This window comes from Austrofundulus limnaeus, unplaced genomic scaffold (assembly GCF_001266775.1).
Source record: "Austrofundulus limnaeus strain Quisiro unplaced genomic scaffold, Austrofundulus_limnaeus-1.0 Scaffold435, whole genome shotgun sequence".
NCBI classification, from domain to species: domain Eukaryota; kingdom Metazoa; phylum Chordata; class Actinopteri; order Cyprinodontiformes; family Rivulidae; genus Austrofundulus; species Austrofundulus limnaeus.
In genome coordinates this window covers 116001-135093 of record NW_013952837.1, presented here as the reverse complement: position 1 = coordinate 135093, position 19093 = coordinate 116001, and the positions used below count along the sequence as shown (strand labels likewise).

The 19093-nt window shown below is 38.4% G+C and overlaps 1 protein-coding gene across 3 annotated transcripts in view; it reads left to right on the top strand.

Moving 5' to 3' along the window:
• podn (podocan) overlaps positions 1-19093 on the top strand; it is a 46343-nt gene that overhangs the window by 5473 nt on the left and 21777 nt on the right. The window contains exons 1-4 of one of the 3 annotated variants that reach the window (XM_014024671.1): positions 6508-6661; positions 9233-9514; positions 15829-15922; positions 16822-16886. In XM_014024671.1, coding sequence (XP_013880125.1) covers positions 9251-9514; positions 15829-15922; positions 16822-16886 — 423 coding nt within the window. In that variant the 5' untranslated portion in view covers positions 6508-6661; positions 9233-9250. Of the gene's footprint in view, positions 1-6507; positions 6662-9229; positions 9515-15828; positions 15923-16821; positions 16887-19093 lie in introns of those variants that run through there. The other 2 variants (XM_014024672.1, XM_014024673.1) reach the window with 2 other exon arrangements.

Here is a 19093-nt window from a genome sequence, read left to right as displayed (position 1 = left end):
TTTCAGGCCTTTGGAAGTTTTATCAGCCCAATTCATATTGATATCACCAAGAATCACAAACTCTTTTGATTTTATGCCTTTTATAAATTCCCTGTAATGAAACAGGTTGAGATCTGATAAGGGTGAATAAAGCAGACAAGAGCAGAGAGGGTTATTCATCCAACAGGATCCAGAAACATCTGTTGACAACAGTGACCAGCATTGTTGAAAGTCCCCATACACCGTTGTCCCAAACTGTCCTGCCCTCAGGTCAAAGGTCAGTACAGAAGCCTGAACCTCTTCCCTTCCATCCAAGCAGCCCAGTCAAGTTTAAGCAACAGTTTTTACTCAAATAATCAACGTTACGGACACTACTTATTCTTTATTAACCCTAGTTCTGGTGTAAATGTTTATTGTATACATGTACAATATTTATGTATGCATACAGAAGATTTTTGTATATGTATATACAGTACATAATGTTCATATTTTTATTTTTATCAATATTTTTAAACGGCGCCATGCTCATACTTTGGTTCTGCGCATCTTTGATGCTGTTCTGAATAACTACCATGTTGGACTGGCAACATTAATTCACTAATTTATTTATCACTGTAAGTTTCTTCTGAGTTCATAAAAAATAAAAAATGTAAAGAAACTGTTCATTTTCACATCTTTTTTCATCTGTAACAAATAAGGCAGCCGGTCTTTCTAATTTCCTGCTGCTGCAGCTGGAGCAGCACAGTCTGCTAAAACACACAGAAGTCAACGCTCACATCTGCTTCTTTGTAGGGCTGAAGGTCAGTGATTGGGTGTCGTGTGTTTAAGATTATATAACTGGGTAAACTGCAATTTGTCATGTAAATAACTGGTTTCACGGTTGCAGTCAAAGGATGTGCACATGGGCATGAGCCACAGAGGAAGAAAGTGTTTCTAGACATTAAAACCAAGAAGAACCTTCAATGGACGAGCAAGTTTTCATACCATTTGATAAAAGGTAGGAACTACCAGGTATGTATGATCAAGTGACAGTTAATGATTGATCTGAAGATGAGGAACACATAGGGGAGTGTTTCCAGAAAGAAGGTTCAATAACCTCTGAATCTATCTGTAAACTCTGAGCTGACCTCCTAGTGGGGAAATCTGGGCTTCCGTTTCCAGATTTGCAATCAATTTTACGTCATACCTTCACCTCAAATTCAGTGAGTGCACGAGTGCAATAAAAAGCCATTAATAATAGAACCCAGATATCTTGATTCACCGTGGAAACCACACGAGGAGTGGGGTTTACACTGCTGGAGCCAGAGGTTCCCCTTCACCCTTACAAAGAAAAATACTATATTTTTGTATTAAAAACTAACATGGCAGCAGCAGCCATCACAAGGTCATGTGTAATTGTGAAGTTAAAGGAGATACATGATTTTCAATATTTTTTATAAATAAAAATGTGGAAAGCCACTTTACATTTTTATTCATCTTTTATTCTGTCACAATAAACTAAAACCTAAAGCAACCAGCTGCCTTCAGAGATTTGTGATCAAACAAACAACATCATGAGGACCAAGGAACACAACAGACAAGGCAGGGAGAACGTTAAGTTTAAAGCAGGGTAAGTTTTATAACAATATTCTTAATTTTGAATATTTTACAAAGTTCTGTTCAAACCATAATTTGAAAATGCAAAGAAAACGGCACAACTGTAAGCCTACCAACACAATGAACACACCGTCCCCACTGTGTAGCATGGCGGTGGCAGCATCATGCTGTGGGGGCAGTTTTCTTCAGCAAGGACAGGAAAGATCCCACATAGCAGACAGGTGTTGACCAGATCTGGTGATTTGTCAACAGGCTGTGGGCCAGGTCTGGCAATGATGGGATAACTGGCCCAGTTGTGGTTTGGTTTATATGATGCTGGCCCACATGTGGACCACCTCTGGCAAACCACATCTGAGCCACGGGGCCATCATCAGTGCCTTGATTGGTTCTATTGTTCATAGAGGGTCATGTGCCCCATCACCTGTCTTGCAATACTTGCAATAACAGCACTGTAGGAGGGGGACAACTGGAAGCCATTGTTGTGAAGAAAAACAGTCCACTGTAAGAAAATTCGTATTCAATAAACTGAAGTCGATATTAAAAACACAATTGTTAAATAAAATGATTTGTAGAAGGAATTAAACCATACAACACCTTAACTCTGGATCTGAGTGAGGTTTATTGTCACTGAAGCTGACAGGAAACCAACACTACCGGAAAACCAGGAAGTTCATATATATATATATATATATATACAGTATATACTGTATATGCCCCCTACTGACCTACGGCTGAATCTCAGGCATTCAGACAAAATCCTCAGCTACTGTCATCACAACGTTTGATTATGTGTTGTCACATATTTCGGACATGTAACTGAACTTATTTCAATCAAAACATAATAGATTAAACATTGTCAACATTACAAAAAGGAAAACCTAAGAAAATAGTGTTGTGCTTTTAACATCAGTACTAACCTCTAATAACTTTAAATTTCTTCAATCCCCCTGTTCACATGAACAAATCATGTGAACAAAAATAAGAAATTTATAATAATCTATATGTTCGCATTAAGGCACAAATGTGTATGCAAATTACCGTAAGTGATACAACACAATGTGGAAAATTACTAACATCCCACCCCTGGTATAAAGTAATATGATCCATTTATTCCACCCCAATAAAAAAAAAATAGAAAATATAAACTGAACTATTGTCAAATACCAATCAGGTCAGCTGTGTTTATTCGTTCGAGGCCAGAGGTTCCAGAACATGGCCTACCATCGGGAACAAGTCTTCAGCACCGTTCCATCTCCCCCTGTCTTCCGTGGCAGACTGACCTGGTTACTAACAACATATCCCTGCATATTAAGATTTAACTTTAGCTCATCAACAATTAAACCGTACAAAGAACAGTAAAAACAAATCAACCAAAATGCTAAAACAGTTCTAAACATATCCTGCTTAGTGTGCCACTTCTATAAAAAGAATCAATAATGGAAAACATAAAGGAAAATCAAACAACATTTTACAAAAATCATTTACCATCGACTTGTTAACCTACAAATATCATGTCCGACTACGTGAGTGTAACTATTTCAGTGTTATCATTCTATATCTAAAAATGTCAGCTGTAGACGTTGGGGCTTTTTTCTCCACGCCATCACTCCTCGCCCTTTTAGTATGGATCGTGGTCCCAGGGATGGAATCCTCCTGTTGTCTCATCTCGTAGGCCAAAAGGTGGATGTTTCTCCAATGATACTTAAGCTTTCCTATTCGTCTGGGAGACGGTCTTTGAATACACTCTTATGAAGCCACCATAAATGCAATCGGACCACTACCCAGGCACCATCATAGACTCAAGCCTTTTTATTTTTACCATGTTTACCAACCACTGAGAAATCACTGTGCTAAGCCATCTCCACAGACCCCCTTACTACACCAGAAATTAGCCGAAGAATATACCACTTTAATGTGACACCACCCAAATGTCCAGCTAACTATTCTGCAATGATCAAGCAAATAACATAATCCAAAAACCACATCTCATCATGTCAATTAACCACAATGTACCTCCCTACTACCACCTTCAGGCCCAACACGTGTAACTGTCTTCTAATAAAAAAAATATATAAACTGTAACTAAACCGCCGACAATTATTGTACCCCCTGTAACCATCACCAACTTAAATTATAAACCCTGAAAGAGAATGGTTACGCATGCACAGATAGTTATTCACATCCCAGTTGTTCACATCAGATTGACAACATCAATCCGCTGTATTGTCCTGAAAATTAAACATTAGTTTTCACCACCTCAGTGAAACCATGTAAATTTCCACCTGTAAACCAAATTTGTATTACTCCAAGCTTGAGACCTATGGGATTTGTTATGTTTTGATATAGTCAAAATTTTAAAGTTAAACATTATCATACATGTTGTCTTCGCACTGGACTCAAACAGTTTTTTTTTTTCTTTCTTTCATCCAACGTCTTTGTCATATCAGTTTCACCCAATCGAGGCTTGTTATGACCTGTAAAAACCTTGCTCTGAATGATCTATTCACAGAGCAAAGATGAAACAAAATCATCACCCCTTTCACTGGGATTGAACTGATATATCTGCCTGCTGTGTGACCTTTTAATTGATCTTTTGAGCGTATAACAAATTTGTTATATACCTACTACACATCTTAAAAACCTTTAATTATCCAGGTGTATTCTGGGAGAGAGGAAGTCATCATTTCCCCAGTATTCAGTTAAACATTCTCCTCCCCCTTTTTCAGGTTAGCTTCTCCGATTGGCCAAAATCTCACTTAGTTCCTGTAAAACAAAAAGTTACCAATATTATAATCACATTCAAAAACAACAATGAACCCATTCCAATTAATTATTCCCCCTTTATTCATTTACACAGGATGTGTAAATGTGTAAATGAATATTGTGTAAATGAATATTCTAAGATCTGGATGAAAATATGTATCAGATGTTGTAATTCCTTTCGTAATTGTCCGTTTGTCACGAATTTTATGAATTTGTGCTGCAGCAAATCCAATTACAGCTATCATACCAGTTTGAAATATCAATCTCATTAAAGGTTTATTAGTACTTATTTGTCCTTTTGACCATTATAGGGTTTCTACCCTAAATAAAGAAGCCATATCCACACAAAGATTAATTATACAACCCCAGCCTCAGAAAGGCCCTGGGCTCACCTCACAAAAACCCAAACAAAGCCGAACCACTCTGCTCAGAAGCAGAGAGTTCACCATGCGACAACCTTCAATTACCAAATTGTTGGAAAAATATGTGTTGTTCAAAATGGTATGTCCGAATAAACAGGACTCAGTTGGATTTCTTCTTTAAAACTTTATTTTCAATCTTCTGACTCCAGTCAGGTTCACAGAACAGCACTCAGCACACAGGCCTCAGTCAGACCTTGGGCTGATATCAGGAAAACCCAAACACAGCAGCGCAGCCCTGCTCAGAAGCAGAGACTTTAACACCCTGACACTTCGTCAGCTACTGCTCTGCTTAGTTAAGTTTTGTCTTCTCAGTTTAACTCGTGTCCTTTTTTGTTTTACTTTAGCTGGTGTTCTAATCCCCGGAGCATTCGTTTGTTTGAACTTTTTCTCTGTTTATTCAAACTTTAGTCTTTCTTGTTTTAACTTTAAAAAGTCAGTTTCAGCTTCTTGATCAAATCTCAAATTAATTTAGCATTCATGCAGCTTTTCTGCAGAACAATCTGATTCTGATTTCTTCAACATCTACTATGAATTTGATGAACAAACAATGCAATGTATGGTAATGAGAGTTATCCTAAATTTTTAAATATTAAGTTTTATGTTTTTGTCATGGGGGAAATAATCTGCTTCCAACTTGAGTGCACATCTCTAAATTAAAATCTAAAATAAAAAATGGTAAAAATAATTGAAGACTTAACTGATGACTTTTTCCATTTTGTTGGTAAAAAATCTGAATGAACCAGGCTTTCTGGATCTGTAAATGCCACAGCATCTGCTCAAATTACTTTTTTTTGCAAGTGTGACTCGGTGCAAAAACTCATTTTGGGTCTTGACATTCCCTGACAGTTCCACTGATCACTGGGCAGCCTTTATCGCACACGACTTCAAGAAATTAAAAACATCTTCGTCTTTCTAAAGACACAAAATGTGTCAAAATCAATTTTTATTATAGTGGGAAGGAATGTTTGGGAGCCTTTCACGCAGACATGATGATAAAAAGTTAAGGCTCTCATAAAAAATCATTTTACATCAAAGTAGAAAGTGAACAAAAAAGAAAAAAGTGGGAAAATTTTTTTTTTCAGGAATGAATCAGCAGAAAAAACATCTCCCTGAGAACTGTTGACCGAATGCATCCTAACTGTAGCAGATGTTCTGTCATTGTTCCTGGACTTAATGGAATAAAATACAGTCCAGAAACACATTTGATATTAGATCACATCATGTCGCCTCTCTTTTGGCAGACACTTATTTACTATTGGACAGCTAAACTTCTCAGTTCCAAAATAACACTTCTTTAAAAAGGGTGGAATGTCTCCTCTGAGTCGCTCCATCCTGCCATCCTAATTGAAAGATGATATTGAAAGTGGAGCAAAATTGTTACATTTTATTTTTTTAAAGAAAATAGCACCACGATGTTGTCGGTTCACTACTGTTTTGGTGCATCGTGTTTATTTAAAATGATCTCCAGCTTCTCTGTGCAAGTTTTTGCCTTTTTAATAAAGAAAAGGAAAAGTATACAGTAGATATCAATATGTTGTGTTTGACTTCGGAAATGTTTTGTTGAATCCAAAAATAAACTTATCACAACCCATGTTTGTTTCCAGTTATGTTTTTCTAATCAAAAAAGTGCAACCTTAAGAAAAAAGAAACATGGTATAGAGAAAAGAAAAAAAGAGAGTAAAGCAGAAAGAATTTGTGCTTCTGGCTCTCAGTCAGGTCAGAACTTACCCTCCTCCTAACTCCCTTTTCCTTTTCACTCTTTCCTGCCTTTCTTCTCTCTAACCTTCCCTCTTCCACTCCACATCTGGAGGGGTTCTGGTGCAGCTGTTTGACTTCTCGCCTGCTATGGGACAGCCTGTGGTGGGACCACTCACACTTCAGTGCTTCTCAGTGAAACGGGGGTAAAGTACACCTGAATGTTGCTTTTTTTTCTTCTTTTTTTTTCTTAGCAAACTGTGCTGCTGCGTGTTTTAGGAGTGGCTCTGATGTTAGACGGGCGCTCAGGCTGAGTTTCTGGTGTCACTATGATTCATCTGACAGTTCCGGTATGTGTTTGAGAGTCCAGCCAGTTAAAAACGTGCTGCTGAGCCAACAAACAAGCACTGCTGCAGTCAGGGTGGCTGAGGGTTGTTTTTACTTCAAACCTATAAACTACAAGTTATAGGATGAAACTCTTGTTGACTTCGTTATAAACTCCTCTCTGACCTCTGGATGCTACCCTGTTTTTATGTTTACCTTTTTTTTCCTCCAGTTGTGCACTAAGTAAAGGATGAATGCTGAGCTGTGGATGTCTTGCACATGTGTGTGTTCTCTTAGGTGGATGTTTTCCCAAGTTTTTCTAATGGTTTTCTAATGTGACATGCAGAGGAAGCTCCATTGATTAGCGGTGTTTAATTGTTTGCTTTGGGAGATCCTCTTTTATTCTCTAACATAAGAGGAGAAAATTAATGCGCTTTTGTTCTTGTTTTCACATGTAAAGCTTAACTGAACAGGAACTTGCGTTCTTATATATTCGTTTTGACCTATTTCTAAACTTTTAATTATCAACAAAGATCCTTTGTATACTGGTTGAAAAAAAAAGGGATCAAGATGTTATGCGTGATTTTTGTTTTCTTTTTATTGCCTGTTTAACTAAGTCATCAGAGCCAAAACAAAACTGTATAAATTCAGCTGATTTTACAGATAATGAGCTAAAATCTGGTGTGGTTGTAGCTGAGAGTCATTTCTAATACAGCTTCTGAGTGCTGTTATTGAAACTTTGTCATTGCCGTTGGAATCAACGCTGACTGTCTGTTAGGAAAATATCTCATGAACAATTAGGTATTTCAGAAAGTTACTGCTGGCTGTATCTGAAACTAATTCAAGATGGCTGCCACAGCCAACAGTGATAAATACAAAAACATCACTGGAAAAATAATATTAATGACATATTGCAAAAAAAAAAATGATGATGATATTGATGAACAGTTGCTAAGATTTGCTTGAGCAGTAACAAGAAGTGATGAAGAGGAACTCCTGCATGCAGGGCGGACTGGGAAGAAAAAGTGGTCCAGGGGTTTGTGACAGACCGGCCCACTATCAACTGATGAGTTGAATTTTTTAAGACTTTAACATGACTTTGTTCAAAACTCTCTTTAAAACAATAAAAAATATTCATTTGTTTGAGACAAAACTGGAGAACTTGGAGAAAACCCTCTCGTGCACAAGGTGAAGCTCCACCCAGAGAGGTCCCTGCAAGAACTTTACCACCTGTTCCACAGTACTGCAAAATTTAATATTTATATGTTTATTGATAGTAGTGCCTCTAACCTCCTGAAAACCTGCATCCTTAATTTAGACCGGTTGTCTATGGGGCGCCAAGTGTAAAATAAAATGTTAAAATTGTCACAAACACATTTTCATTATTTATCTCACTTTCTGAGTGTAAAATCCTAGTTTAAATAATTCCACTAACATTTTATTATTATTTAGCTCACTGGTCTTACATGTGGCAAATTTTATATCTAAATATTAAATCTTGAATCTAAATGTAAAAAAAAAACTTAAATATTTTGGCTGCCTTTGCAATTGATGCTCGGCTTTTGTTATGATGTCATCATCCTGAGACAAAAGCAAATGCTAACACTGCTAACTGCTAACTCTGCTAACACTTCCCTTCAAGACATGAAGCTTGCAGTTACGGCTGGTATCCGAGCTGCACTTCAAACTGCTTGACCACAGGTACCCCCATATTGTTTTAAATGAACACATTTTAAATAATAAATTTAAACACCATTTTCATCAGCGGTTAGCAGCGGTTAGCAGCAGTTAGCAGCGTTAGCATTGACGTTAGAGTTAGTGGTTGCTTTTGTTGCAGGATGATGATGTTCTAACAAGAGCCGTGCACCAACAGCAAAGGCTGAGTTCCATTCTGAAATTTGAAAATTTAAGCTTTGTCATTTAGCTGCAATATTTTAATTTTAATTTTTACATTTAGATTCACACATTTAGAATTATGAATTTAACATTTGCATATAACATGGTTGTCCTTATTCAGGGGAACTAGATTTCAAGTTTTGTTTTTAATTAAGTAAAATTTATACTGTATTTGTATTTTTTTAACTTTAAATTTCTTAAAGACAGTGTTTTTACAGACATCATAAGTTTCTAATAATCCTAAATAGGAGAAATTAAAAACGAGCACAAAGCAAAAGCTCAGGACTCAAGAGGAATAAAACATGGCGCCACATGACAGCACCTCCATGGGCTGAAGCACCAGCAGCCCACCAACCAACTAACCCACCTGGTAGCCCTGTATACCAGTCTGCTCTTGCCTGCATGTAAACAGGGCGTTGCTAAAATAGGAAGTGCGCTAGTTCAGAGGTTGCTGACAAAAATGCAACTTTTAAAGTTCAACCGTCAGCATCTACTGATTCAATGTACAGTATCAAAGCCCTCTGTCAGGTCTAACCTGCACTCTGCTTGTCCAGCAGGACAAATCAGCAGTGGACATGGACCTTCTGAAGCCTTTCATCCTGCAGGCCCTGAGTGTGATGCTCTTGGCTCTGGTGTTGGTGCGCTGCCAGACTCTTCTTCAACCAGAGGAAGAACAGGAAGACGAGCTGGGGAAGGACGCTGACAACACAACAGCAACAGCAATCGAATGTCCTCTGGACTGCAGCTGCACAGCAGAGGGAGCAGTGGACTGTGCGGGAGTGGACCTCACAGAGTTCCCCGAAGAGCTGTCTGAGAAAACCAGGCAGCTTTCTCTTCAGGTCCTTCACACACGAGAGATACAAGCAGGAGGTATTCCAGAGAGGAGGTGTTACAAAGTCTGAGAGAGCATGCTCAAGGGCAACACAAACCATCAGTAATAGAGCTTCGATACCTCAACTGTACAATGGCAAGGCAAAATAAATAAATAAATAAATAAATAAATAAATAAATAAATAAATAAATAAATAAATAAATAAAACAAAACAGGACTGGACCAACTGAATGGAGGCACATTTGTTCTGCTGACCTCTTAGTGGCAGAGCTAGAATATTTCCCAATATAATTTGATTTTATTTTCAGCATTCATATTAGAAGTCAAATAATTAAAGAAAATAAACTGGCCACATGCCTCTAAATAAAACTTATTAGTCAAAATGTTGATTTGAAAAAAAAAAAGTCTGTTTTGATCTGATTTTCATCGTGATAAACCAAAAATAATATTTGGTGAAGACAAATTTGATTTACGCTTGGTTAATTTTTAAATGAGCTTGGCTGTACTTCCCTACCTGCTGCTGAATAGAAGCTGTCTGATATCTGAAGGGTCTTTAATAAATAACCTCTAAACTATAATGAACACCAATTAATTTCTCATGGTTGTTCAGTTATTATTCTCTTAAAGGTTTTATTGCATATTTTAAATGGTCTCTTTATGACTAATAAAAACAGAGGAGGAAACTGTGTTTGGATTGCAAAATCAGGAAAGTAAAGCCAGAAAATCTTTTACTGAAACTCCAGTTAAAGTTGGGTGAAAGTTTTATTGTTTCCAAAAATGTTTTCAGTTTGAACTTCTGAATTTAAAGGCTTGAAGGAGAGAAGAAAAAGGTATCAACCACAAATGGTAAATGGACTGTACTTATATAGCGCCTTTCTATCCATCCAGGACACTCAAGGCGCTTTACACTACAGACATTCACCCATTCACACACACATTCACACACTGATGATGGCAAACTACATTGTAGCCAAAGCTGCCCTGGGGCACACTGACAGAGGTGAGGCTGCCATACACAGGTGTCACCGGACCCTCTGACCACCATCAGTAGGCAAGGCGGGTAAGGTGTTGTGGGGTCTCGTCCGGTTCTCCGGGGCCCTTCAGCGATGTGGACCTTTCTCTCGTCTCTGTCAGTTGGTGGCTGAATCCGGCTGATTCGCTGGACAAACAGAGATCGTCCTCCTGTAGACTTGTTGACGGTTAAAAAACTCTTAGGCTGATATATAAATGAAAAAAGGCGATTTCTTCAGCTTCTAGACATGTTTATTGAGCGAGACATCTGGAATAGGTCTTTAACAGCATGGTGATATGAAGAACACTGAACAAAGAGCGCGTGCCCGCTCCATGCGCGCTCCGGTCGGACGCGCTCACGGTCTGACGCTCGTTCACATTTCTTAAAGGGATAGGACATAAAATATACCACATATCCCCCCTTCGATTCTTTAGAATCGACNCCTCTCTTTGATCGTGAAATGAAATTGAAACGATCACCTAAAGATAAAACAAGTCACTACAAAGCGCAAACAGTCGATGCTCAGAAACTGTTACTCAAAAATGACAAAGAATTAAAATAATGCTTTTTCTTATTTTTCTATTGTTTGTTTTTATTTAGTTTTGTGGATAAAACAGATTACTCGCCTTGTTTAAAGAAAAGAAGCAGCCCCCAGGGTCGTTCCTGCAGCAGGAAGATGTCCCTCTCACCAGCAGGGGGAGGCCCCGAACAAAGAACCACAGAAAAAGAGAGAGAGAAAAAAAAAGTTAATCAAATCCAGATGTCCTCACCACAGCAGCCAAAAAACAACCCCCCTCCTGAAACTTTCCAGCAATAAATCACTTTAGACAGGACAAAGGAGCTGCCTCAAGAAAAAACTTTAAAACCAACCCCCACATTTGGGTCCAGCCCAAGTGTCGCCAAATTAATACACAAAAAATAACAGAAAAACAAGAAAAACTCCACATTTAACACAGAAACACACACATTTAGAACAGAAACACACACAGGCCTGCACTACCTTGCTTGAACAGAACTTTAAAAAAATAACCAAAATCCCTGACGTGTCCCCTTTAAATTACCATTATACCTACAAAGCTTCCATCACCTATTTTCTATTCATCTCCACTGTCCTCTTTCAGCGGATTTACACAGCTCTTTAGGCCTTAAAAGACATCTGTAACCGTTTACTCATATACAGGCGAAATAAATAAAAAAACTAGGTTGGACTGCTTCGTGACCGCACCCTACTGCAGCTAGCCGGGGCAGCTAAGACGTCTCTATGCCTGACCCGTTTCGCTAGCTACGGAGTAGCGGCTAACTTACAACCGGAGATGCATCTCACACACATTTTACTTCAAATACGCGTATTTTCAACTCAGAAACCACCCGAGAACACACAATCTCAGTGGCGTGAACACGTCATTAAAATAATAACTTAGCAAGGTTTGAACACGCAAAACAAAACAGACAGAAAGTAGACAATAACACAGGGCCCCAAACGCTGTTAAGCAGACGACAAAAAACCCGCACACGACCCGCTCTGAGCTCTGAAGGCATTAATCAAATAAAACAGAAGTATTTACGACTGTAAAAAACCTCCATCAATCTGATATTAACCTTTTAAAGCTTTTTACAGGCCTGAAATCGTGACGCCAGAACTGTGGGGTCTCGTCCGGTTCTCCGGGGCCCTTCAGCGATGTGGACCTTTCTCTCGTCTCCGTCAGTTGGTGGCTGAATCCGGCTGATTCGCTGGACAAACAGAGATCGTCCTCCTGTAGACTTGTTGACGGTTAAAAAACTCTTAGGCTGATATATAAATGAAAAAAGGCGATTTCTTCAGCTTCTAGACATGTTTATTGAGCGAGACATCTGGAATAGGTCTTTAACAGCGTGGTGATATGAAGAACACTGAACAAAGAGCGCGTGCCCGCTCCATGCGCGCTCCGGTCGGACCCGCTCACGGTCTGACGCTCGTTCATATTTCTTAAAGGGATAGGACATAAAATATACCACAGTGTCTTGCCCAAGGACACAATGACTGAGTCAACTGGACGGGAATCGAACCGGCGACCTTCCGGTTCCAGGTCAAAACCACAAATGGTTTTTTTATTTTTGTGTTATGGTGATCGTGGAGATATTTGATTCAGCAAATTAATTTTTGCAAATGACTGATGAGAGCGCAGGTCTGAGGTGTCACGTTGGATATGTACAGAGGGAGAATGTTACCACAGTAAATCTGGTGAAAAGTTGTGCAGCAAAATTTAAAATATCCAGTCTAGGAGGTAAATCCTGTCCTGATGTCTGGTTTTATGAAATAATTCTGCTTCAGTATCGAATAGATCACAGCTGCATGGGTACAAACTTAGAGGAATTATGGGTAGCTGTCAATCATTCCCATCGTTCCTGTGGGCAGTGCCCACTCTGCTCCAGTGAGCAAATAATAATGGTTTCTGACGTATTTTGCTTCATGATGATGAACGGCTGTTTTGAACAGTTCTATTAAACAAACGGCTCATCAAGATCCGGATCCCTTCAAAGGGCCATTTATCCTATCTCTAATTCATTGATGATGCCTTTATTGTCGTACAGAGCACAATGAAATTAATTTAAAACCACCCATTCAAGACACACACTTGACCAACATGGGGGAACAGGTGAACAGGTCATGCGGCAACCAGCAGGGGTCGTGCTACCTTTAAAAAGAAAAATGAAAATACCACACAAAGGTAGATGAGGAAGAAAACAAAACATTGTATCAACGAAATATGATACACTATGGTGTTTATGAAAAAACTCTGCAGAGCAAGAATTTATTAGCCAGAGGAGTAAGTGAGTTTAGAGGGAATGAGTCAGAAGAATCCAGCTCTCCAAAATAAAAACCCATAGTTTGGCCAAAGTTCAGAATACTGGTGTTAATTGCTCATTCTGCACAGCTCCAGATTGACCTTCAGGGGATCAGATTAGACAGAGCGAGAGGGGGGTGGGGGGTGGAGACCAAGCCAAGTCATCGTAAACACCAGGAGAATTTAGATCCACAGCTCTTCAAGGTTATGTGGGAGAGATCCAAATCTGTAATCAGTTGTTTGGGAACAGAAGAAAATGTTTTTGGTCAGGCAGAAAATAATAATTTCCCATCTGCCTTAATGTCCGCTGGTGCATCTCAAGGTGGCAAATCCAATCAGACAAATAGTGTGGGCAATCCTGTCGAGCCGAGTTATCAGCTTCTCCAAGATCAATTCCATCTGGCCAGCAAAGTCCAGGGACTTCAGCCAGCCTGCGACCCTCAGAACCGCTTGTAGACCGAGTCCAGCTCGCTCAAGGCAAAAGTCTGAGTGCTGATAGAACGGCAATCCTTCATATTAGTCAGACAGCCAGGAAATGGCCTGAATAGCCACCAACATTGTTTTGTAGAACACCAGGAGACCACCAGTCCAATCTGTGGAATCCAGTGATCAGAATCCAAATATACAGTATATCCAGAACAGAGCAGAACAGAGGTCCCACCTTTGACAAGTCCTCCCATGGAGGAAAACTTTGTTCCAAAAATTTATTGAGACCAGCTAACCAAGTCCATAAAAATAAATCCATAATTTTCAGTTTTGGATGGAAACGTAGAGGAGGCTCCGAGCAGCAAAGCAGGGAAAGATAAGGGAGGGCAGGAGAGAGAGAAAAAGCGTCTTACTCCTCCGAGAGTGGAGCAAAAAATATAAGGAAAACATTTTTTTGACCATGTAAGGAACGCAATTTGATCGCTGTAAAGATAGAACATTTTATTTTTGCTCAGTTGGTGCCTCCTGAAGCTTTTGGGCCTTAGATACTAGCTTTGTTTGCCAATAGCAGAGGTGCCCAAAGTGGGGCTCATGGGCCAACATTGGCCTGCCATTTGATTTGGCCCACCAGCAGTTGTCCTGGTTATTACATTGTAATCTCCTGTTCTGTATAGAAACACTATATTTCCACTTTTCAACCAATGGTCCAACTATACTGCAGGAGATGAAGTCAGATAGTCTTTACTCATGATACTCACTTTATCATTGAATTATGTTAAGATTAAACATATACTACAAGTAACTACACAATACATGATTAGATTTAAGCACACATTTAAATTTGCACATTTTATAAGACCACATACAGTATATACTCAAATTTTAATTTATGAAAAGTCCCATGAGCCTTTGCTGCCCGAGCATATGTTGAATTTTTTCCACATCCATGGGCTGAAAACAACAACAACAACAACAACAACAACAACAACAACAACAACAACAACAACAACAACAACAACAACAAAGAATGTGGGCAACTGCACTGGCTGCTAGCTTAATCATAAAAAACAAAACAGCTTTACTTAAGAAGTATTTGCATTTCATGTATTATATTACTGGAATTGGCCTGTGACCCTCAGATTGATTTTAATTTTGACTCTCTCAGGGAAAATGTTTGGGCACCCCTGACCTATAGCATATAAAATGGCTTTGCTCAGCATCAGTGCTGGCTCTAGCCATTTTGGTGCCCTAGGCGAGTTGAAGCACAACCCCCCCCCACTAGTTTACTATGGTAAACTTAGATTCATTTGCTTTAAACACAAACATACATCACACAACAAATTAAATGAATTAAATAAAGTGAATATAATTAAATCAAATGAAAAGAGTAAACAAAAGAACCTGTTCACAATTTGTGCAAAGATTCAGAAGGCCCTCTCTTTTTGGAAAATATAAGTCTGATTTTACCTCATAAGGTCCTCGACTGACAAACTCAGTCCTCACTGTGTCAGAATGGATGTCAGCAGGATCAACGGGCCGCTTTGATGTCAACCTGAGAGGCACTTTTAGCCCCTCCCCCGTCAGAGTGTCGGAGCAGGACGAGTCAGTGCAACGTCAATCAAATGAGAGAGAGAGAGGTGGTGGGGGCGATTGTTGCATTGGGGGGGGGGTGTTTTATGCGTAGAGTAGCTGATCTTTCCTGTAATACTTCATTATTGTTTTTTAGACAAAGCAAATTGAAAGGGGCGCTGAGCAGACTTACAACCAGGGATTACAAACAATTGCTTTTTTCTCTTCTGCAGTTTGGCGCCCCCTCCAGCAGATGGCACTCTAGGCGACCACCTAGTTCGCCTATGCCAAGAGCTGGCTCTGCTCAGCGTTTCACTTATCTTTGTATTTTTTTGTTTTTAAGACTCAAAACTCAAGTGTTTCCATAAACTCAGGATGAATTACCTCTGTTTTCACTACACCAGCTTTCTGGAATACCTCCTGTCATCCACAATGCAGATTTTTCTTTATGTCAATGTATTTACAGTGTGTTTTGTTTTCTTATGCTAGAACAACAAGATCAAAAAAATAACAGTGGAGCACATTTCTCATCTTCATCAGCTTGAAACCCTCAACCTCCAGAACAACTGGCTCACCACCGACGGTAAACACCGGAACACAAACTAAACACAAAGTTTGGTCACACAGTTTGGTCTGCAGCTTTTCTGTCCCTGACTTATTTCAGTATGAGATGATTTTTTTAATTTAGAAAAAAATATCTTCAGAATGCACGTGTCAGTGGCAGGGGAATTACAGCTCTCGACCACTTCAGCTTCCATAACAACACATGTTTGATCCCAGCAAATAGTCACATCCAGGAAATAAAGTGAGCTGTCTGGGGAAATAAGAATCAATTTTCATTTGATGGGAAAGTTTTAAAAGTGAATTTGAACTTGATGGACTTGTGACACCTTGGAGTTTAAAAGAAACGACTGTGTGTTTTTCTAAGGTTCTATGTTTTTTTAGGGAAAAAATGTACAAACTGTAAACTGCAAAAATGTGTGTCTATGTGTTTCTTTGCAGCTTTAGCTAAATATATCATGACCCAGTGGACAAATAATGAAAATCTGCCACAGCTAAGTGACATTATCAAACACTAAAGTGGATAAAACTGAGTCAGTTTTAAAGGAATGGAGCAAATTGAGTGTTTAGAAGCTGGCCATCATCCTCGACACACTCTGAGCACCAGACATCAACCCTGCTGTTAGCAAAATATCTCTGAATGGATTTTAATCAAACAGAAAGTAATCATTACATAAATTGTTCATGTAAAATAATATTGAAATGTGACAGAGCGCTTCAGTTCTGTTATTTTTAATATGTTTTGCTTTTTCAGTTTGTACTCTGCTAATCATTTGTTTTTTTATTTCATTATTCGTCTTTACATTATTGTGCTTTTGTTGTTTTGAATGCAGTTTGAAAACACAGAAAGCTGAAGATGAACATATATAATATTAAGTAGCTTTATGCTGTTTTAAAATTTAGTGATTTTTTTCTGTTTAGGTCTTGAAGATGAAGGGTTTGAGATGCTCGAACAGTTGGCTTATTTATACTTGGCAAATAACAAGGTAAGTCATGAACTAGATTTAAAAATGTTTTAACAACAGATTTGTTTATAGTCTACAGAACATCGATAAATTTACAACATTTTGACCACATTCTGTTCCCAAGACTCAGGTGTGGGCCAGATCAGGTGTCAGTCTGGCACTGCTGGCATGTAAACAGTTGTTTGTTAACAGGATGTGGACCAGGTTTGTTTTTAACATGGCATGCCACAACTGGCCCAGTTATGGTTTGGTTTATGTGCTGGTCCATGAATGCACCACATCTGGACCACCAAAGGGCCATTATTCTTTGTGTTGTCTGGGTTGAGTGTTAGAGTGTTATTGCATTGTGTGGGCCAGAACTGGGCCAAATTAATTTTGCTAGGTGGGGTCAGTGATCGGTAGCATGGGAATCTCCATTCTGTCAGTTTATGACCTTATGCTTAGGCCAAATCTGGCCCTCGTTAACATTTTATCTGGTCTCAAATGTCCTAAATTAAATGTAAAATAGTTTTATCATTTCTCCTTTTGGCACTGGATACAGTGCAGTCTTTATACTGTAGTCAACTTTAATCATGTATTTCCTTCAGTTTTTAAAATCAATTTAATTGCAGTTTTCTTTTCTTAACTGATTTTCTGGATTGTGATAAAATGTATCTTTTAGTAAATGAAAAAGTTGTTAATGGAGAGTAAGGCATAAGAAGTAAATGCTAATGATGTGTTTTTCTAAATTTATTTGTCTTTCTCGGTTAGGTTACATAACACTACATAAAATATAATCTGAAAAGGGTAATTTGTATTTCTATAAGAATAAATTGTTATATAACATTTAAAATCAATATTAGTTTCAATAACTATTGACAGAGATCATCCCTTGGCTTGGACCAAGTTTTGAATTTTGGCCCCCTTATTTACCACACCTGGGATAGGACTGAGGACTTACCTCATGACACAGCTTCTTACACTCAAAAATATGTACGAAATAAAAAACTCGGACCAAAACCAAAACGGCGAAAAAAAAGACGGAAACAAAAAGAAAAGATTTTGCTCCAAGCACACAGTTTTATTCTTAAAATAAGAAATTGCAGAAAAACTTTTCTCATAAATTCAGATTATGTTTGACAGTTTTTGTGCTTCAGTCTTTAAATGATACATTAAAACTAAGAGCAGCTCTACTAGAAATCTAAAAATAATGTCCACCTAATTATTGCTGTTGTACGTATTAATGAACTAACGACAGCAGTAACAGCTTCAGACCTAGAATAATTGCAGTACTTATGGCTTTATTATTTCTTGCCTTGCACCATCAGAGGCCATTCATGTATTTTCTATTTCAGTGGCTGTACGCACTATTCAGGACTAAAATAGTACTTACCTTTTTAGATAGGATAGAGGATGAACAGATTTGATTGTGCCTTCAGAGAAATGAACAGGATTGAGGAGGAATAGAACATTTTTAAGTGCTCTCTAAGCCTCAAAGACACCCGTGCTACTTTAATGGATAAACTGTGTTATTACGGAGAAAGCTCTAAATAAACATCTAATCTCAGCTATGCTTCCCTGCTTTTTATGTATTCTTTTTCATTTTATACTGTGTTGTATTAGTTTAAAGGGAGATTTCATGGCAGCATTATAAAAAGGACAGAGTGCATATTTTACTTTACAATCTTGGAGACCTTGTTCAACTCGGAAAAGAAAATTGGTTTTCAAGGAGGAGGGTCTCTGCAGTGAGTACATTTATTACAGCATGTGTTATTTCTCAATCAGTTGTGTAAAATATACAAGGAAGAAATTGGCTGAACCATCAGAATAAAAAAAATCTTCATAAAATTATACACATTTAAATGTAAAGTACATGTACTAAACCTACTCTTTAGCAGAACTCATAGGTTGGGTGGGAAATTATTAGAATTTGAAATGTTTTTTAAGAACAGCAGCAGCTTGTTTTTTTAATTGTTAAAGGCCACTTTGTAAATATTTGCTAAGGTAAAGTATCTGCAACTGACAAACTGATTAATTTCTGCACCAAACTCCTCCTAATGTGATGCAGAAACTTTGGATAATTTATCACTAGTGGTGCATATGAAGGTTGAACTGTGTATTCAAATGAGATCTCGCCCAACAAACTCAAAGGTGAGATACAATTTGGTCCATCCATCCATCCATCCATCCATCCATCCATCCATCCATCCATCCATCCATCCATCCATCCATCCATCCATCCATCCATC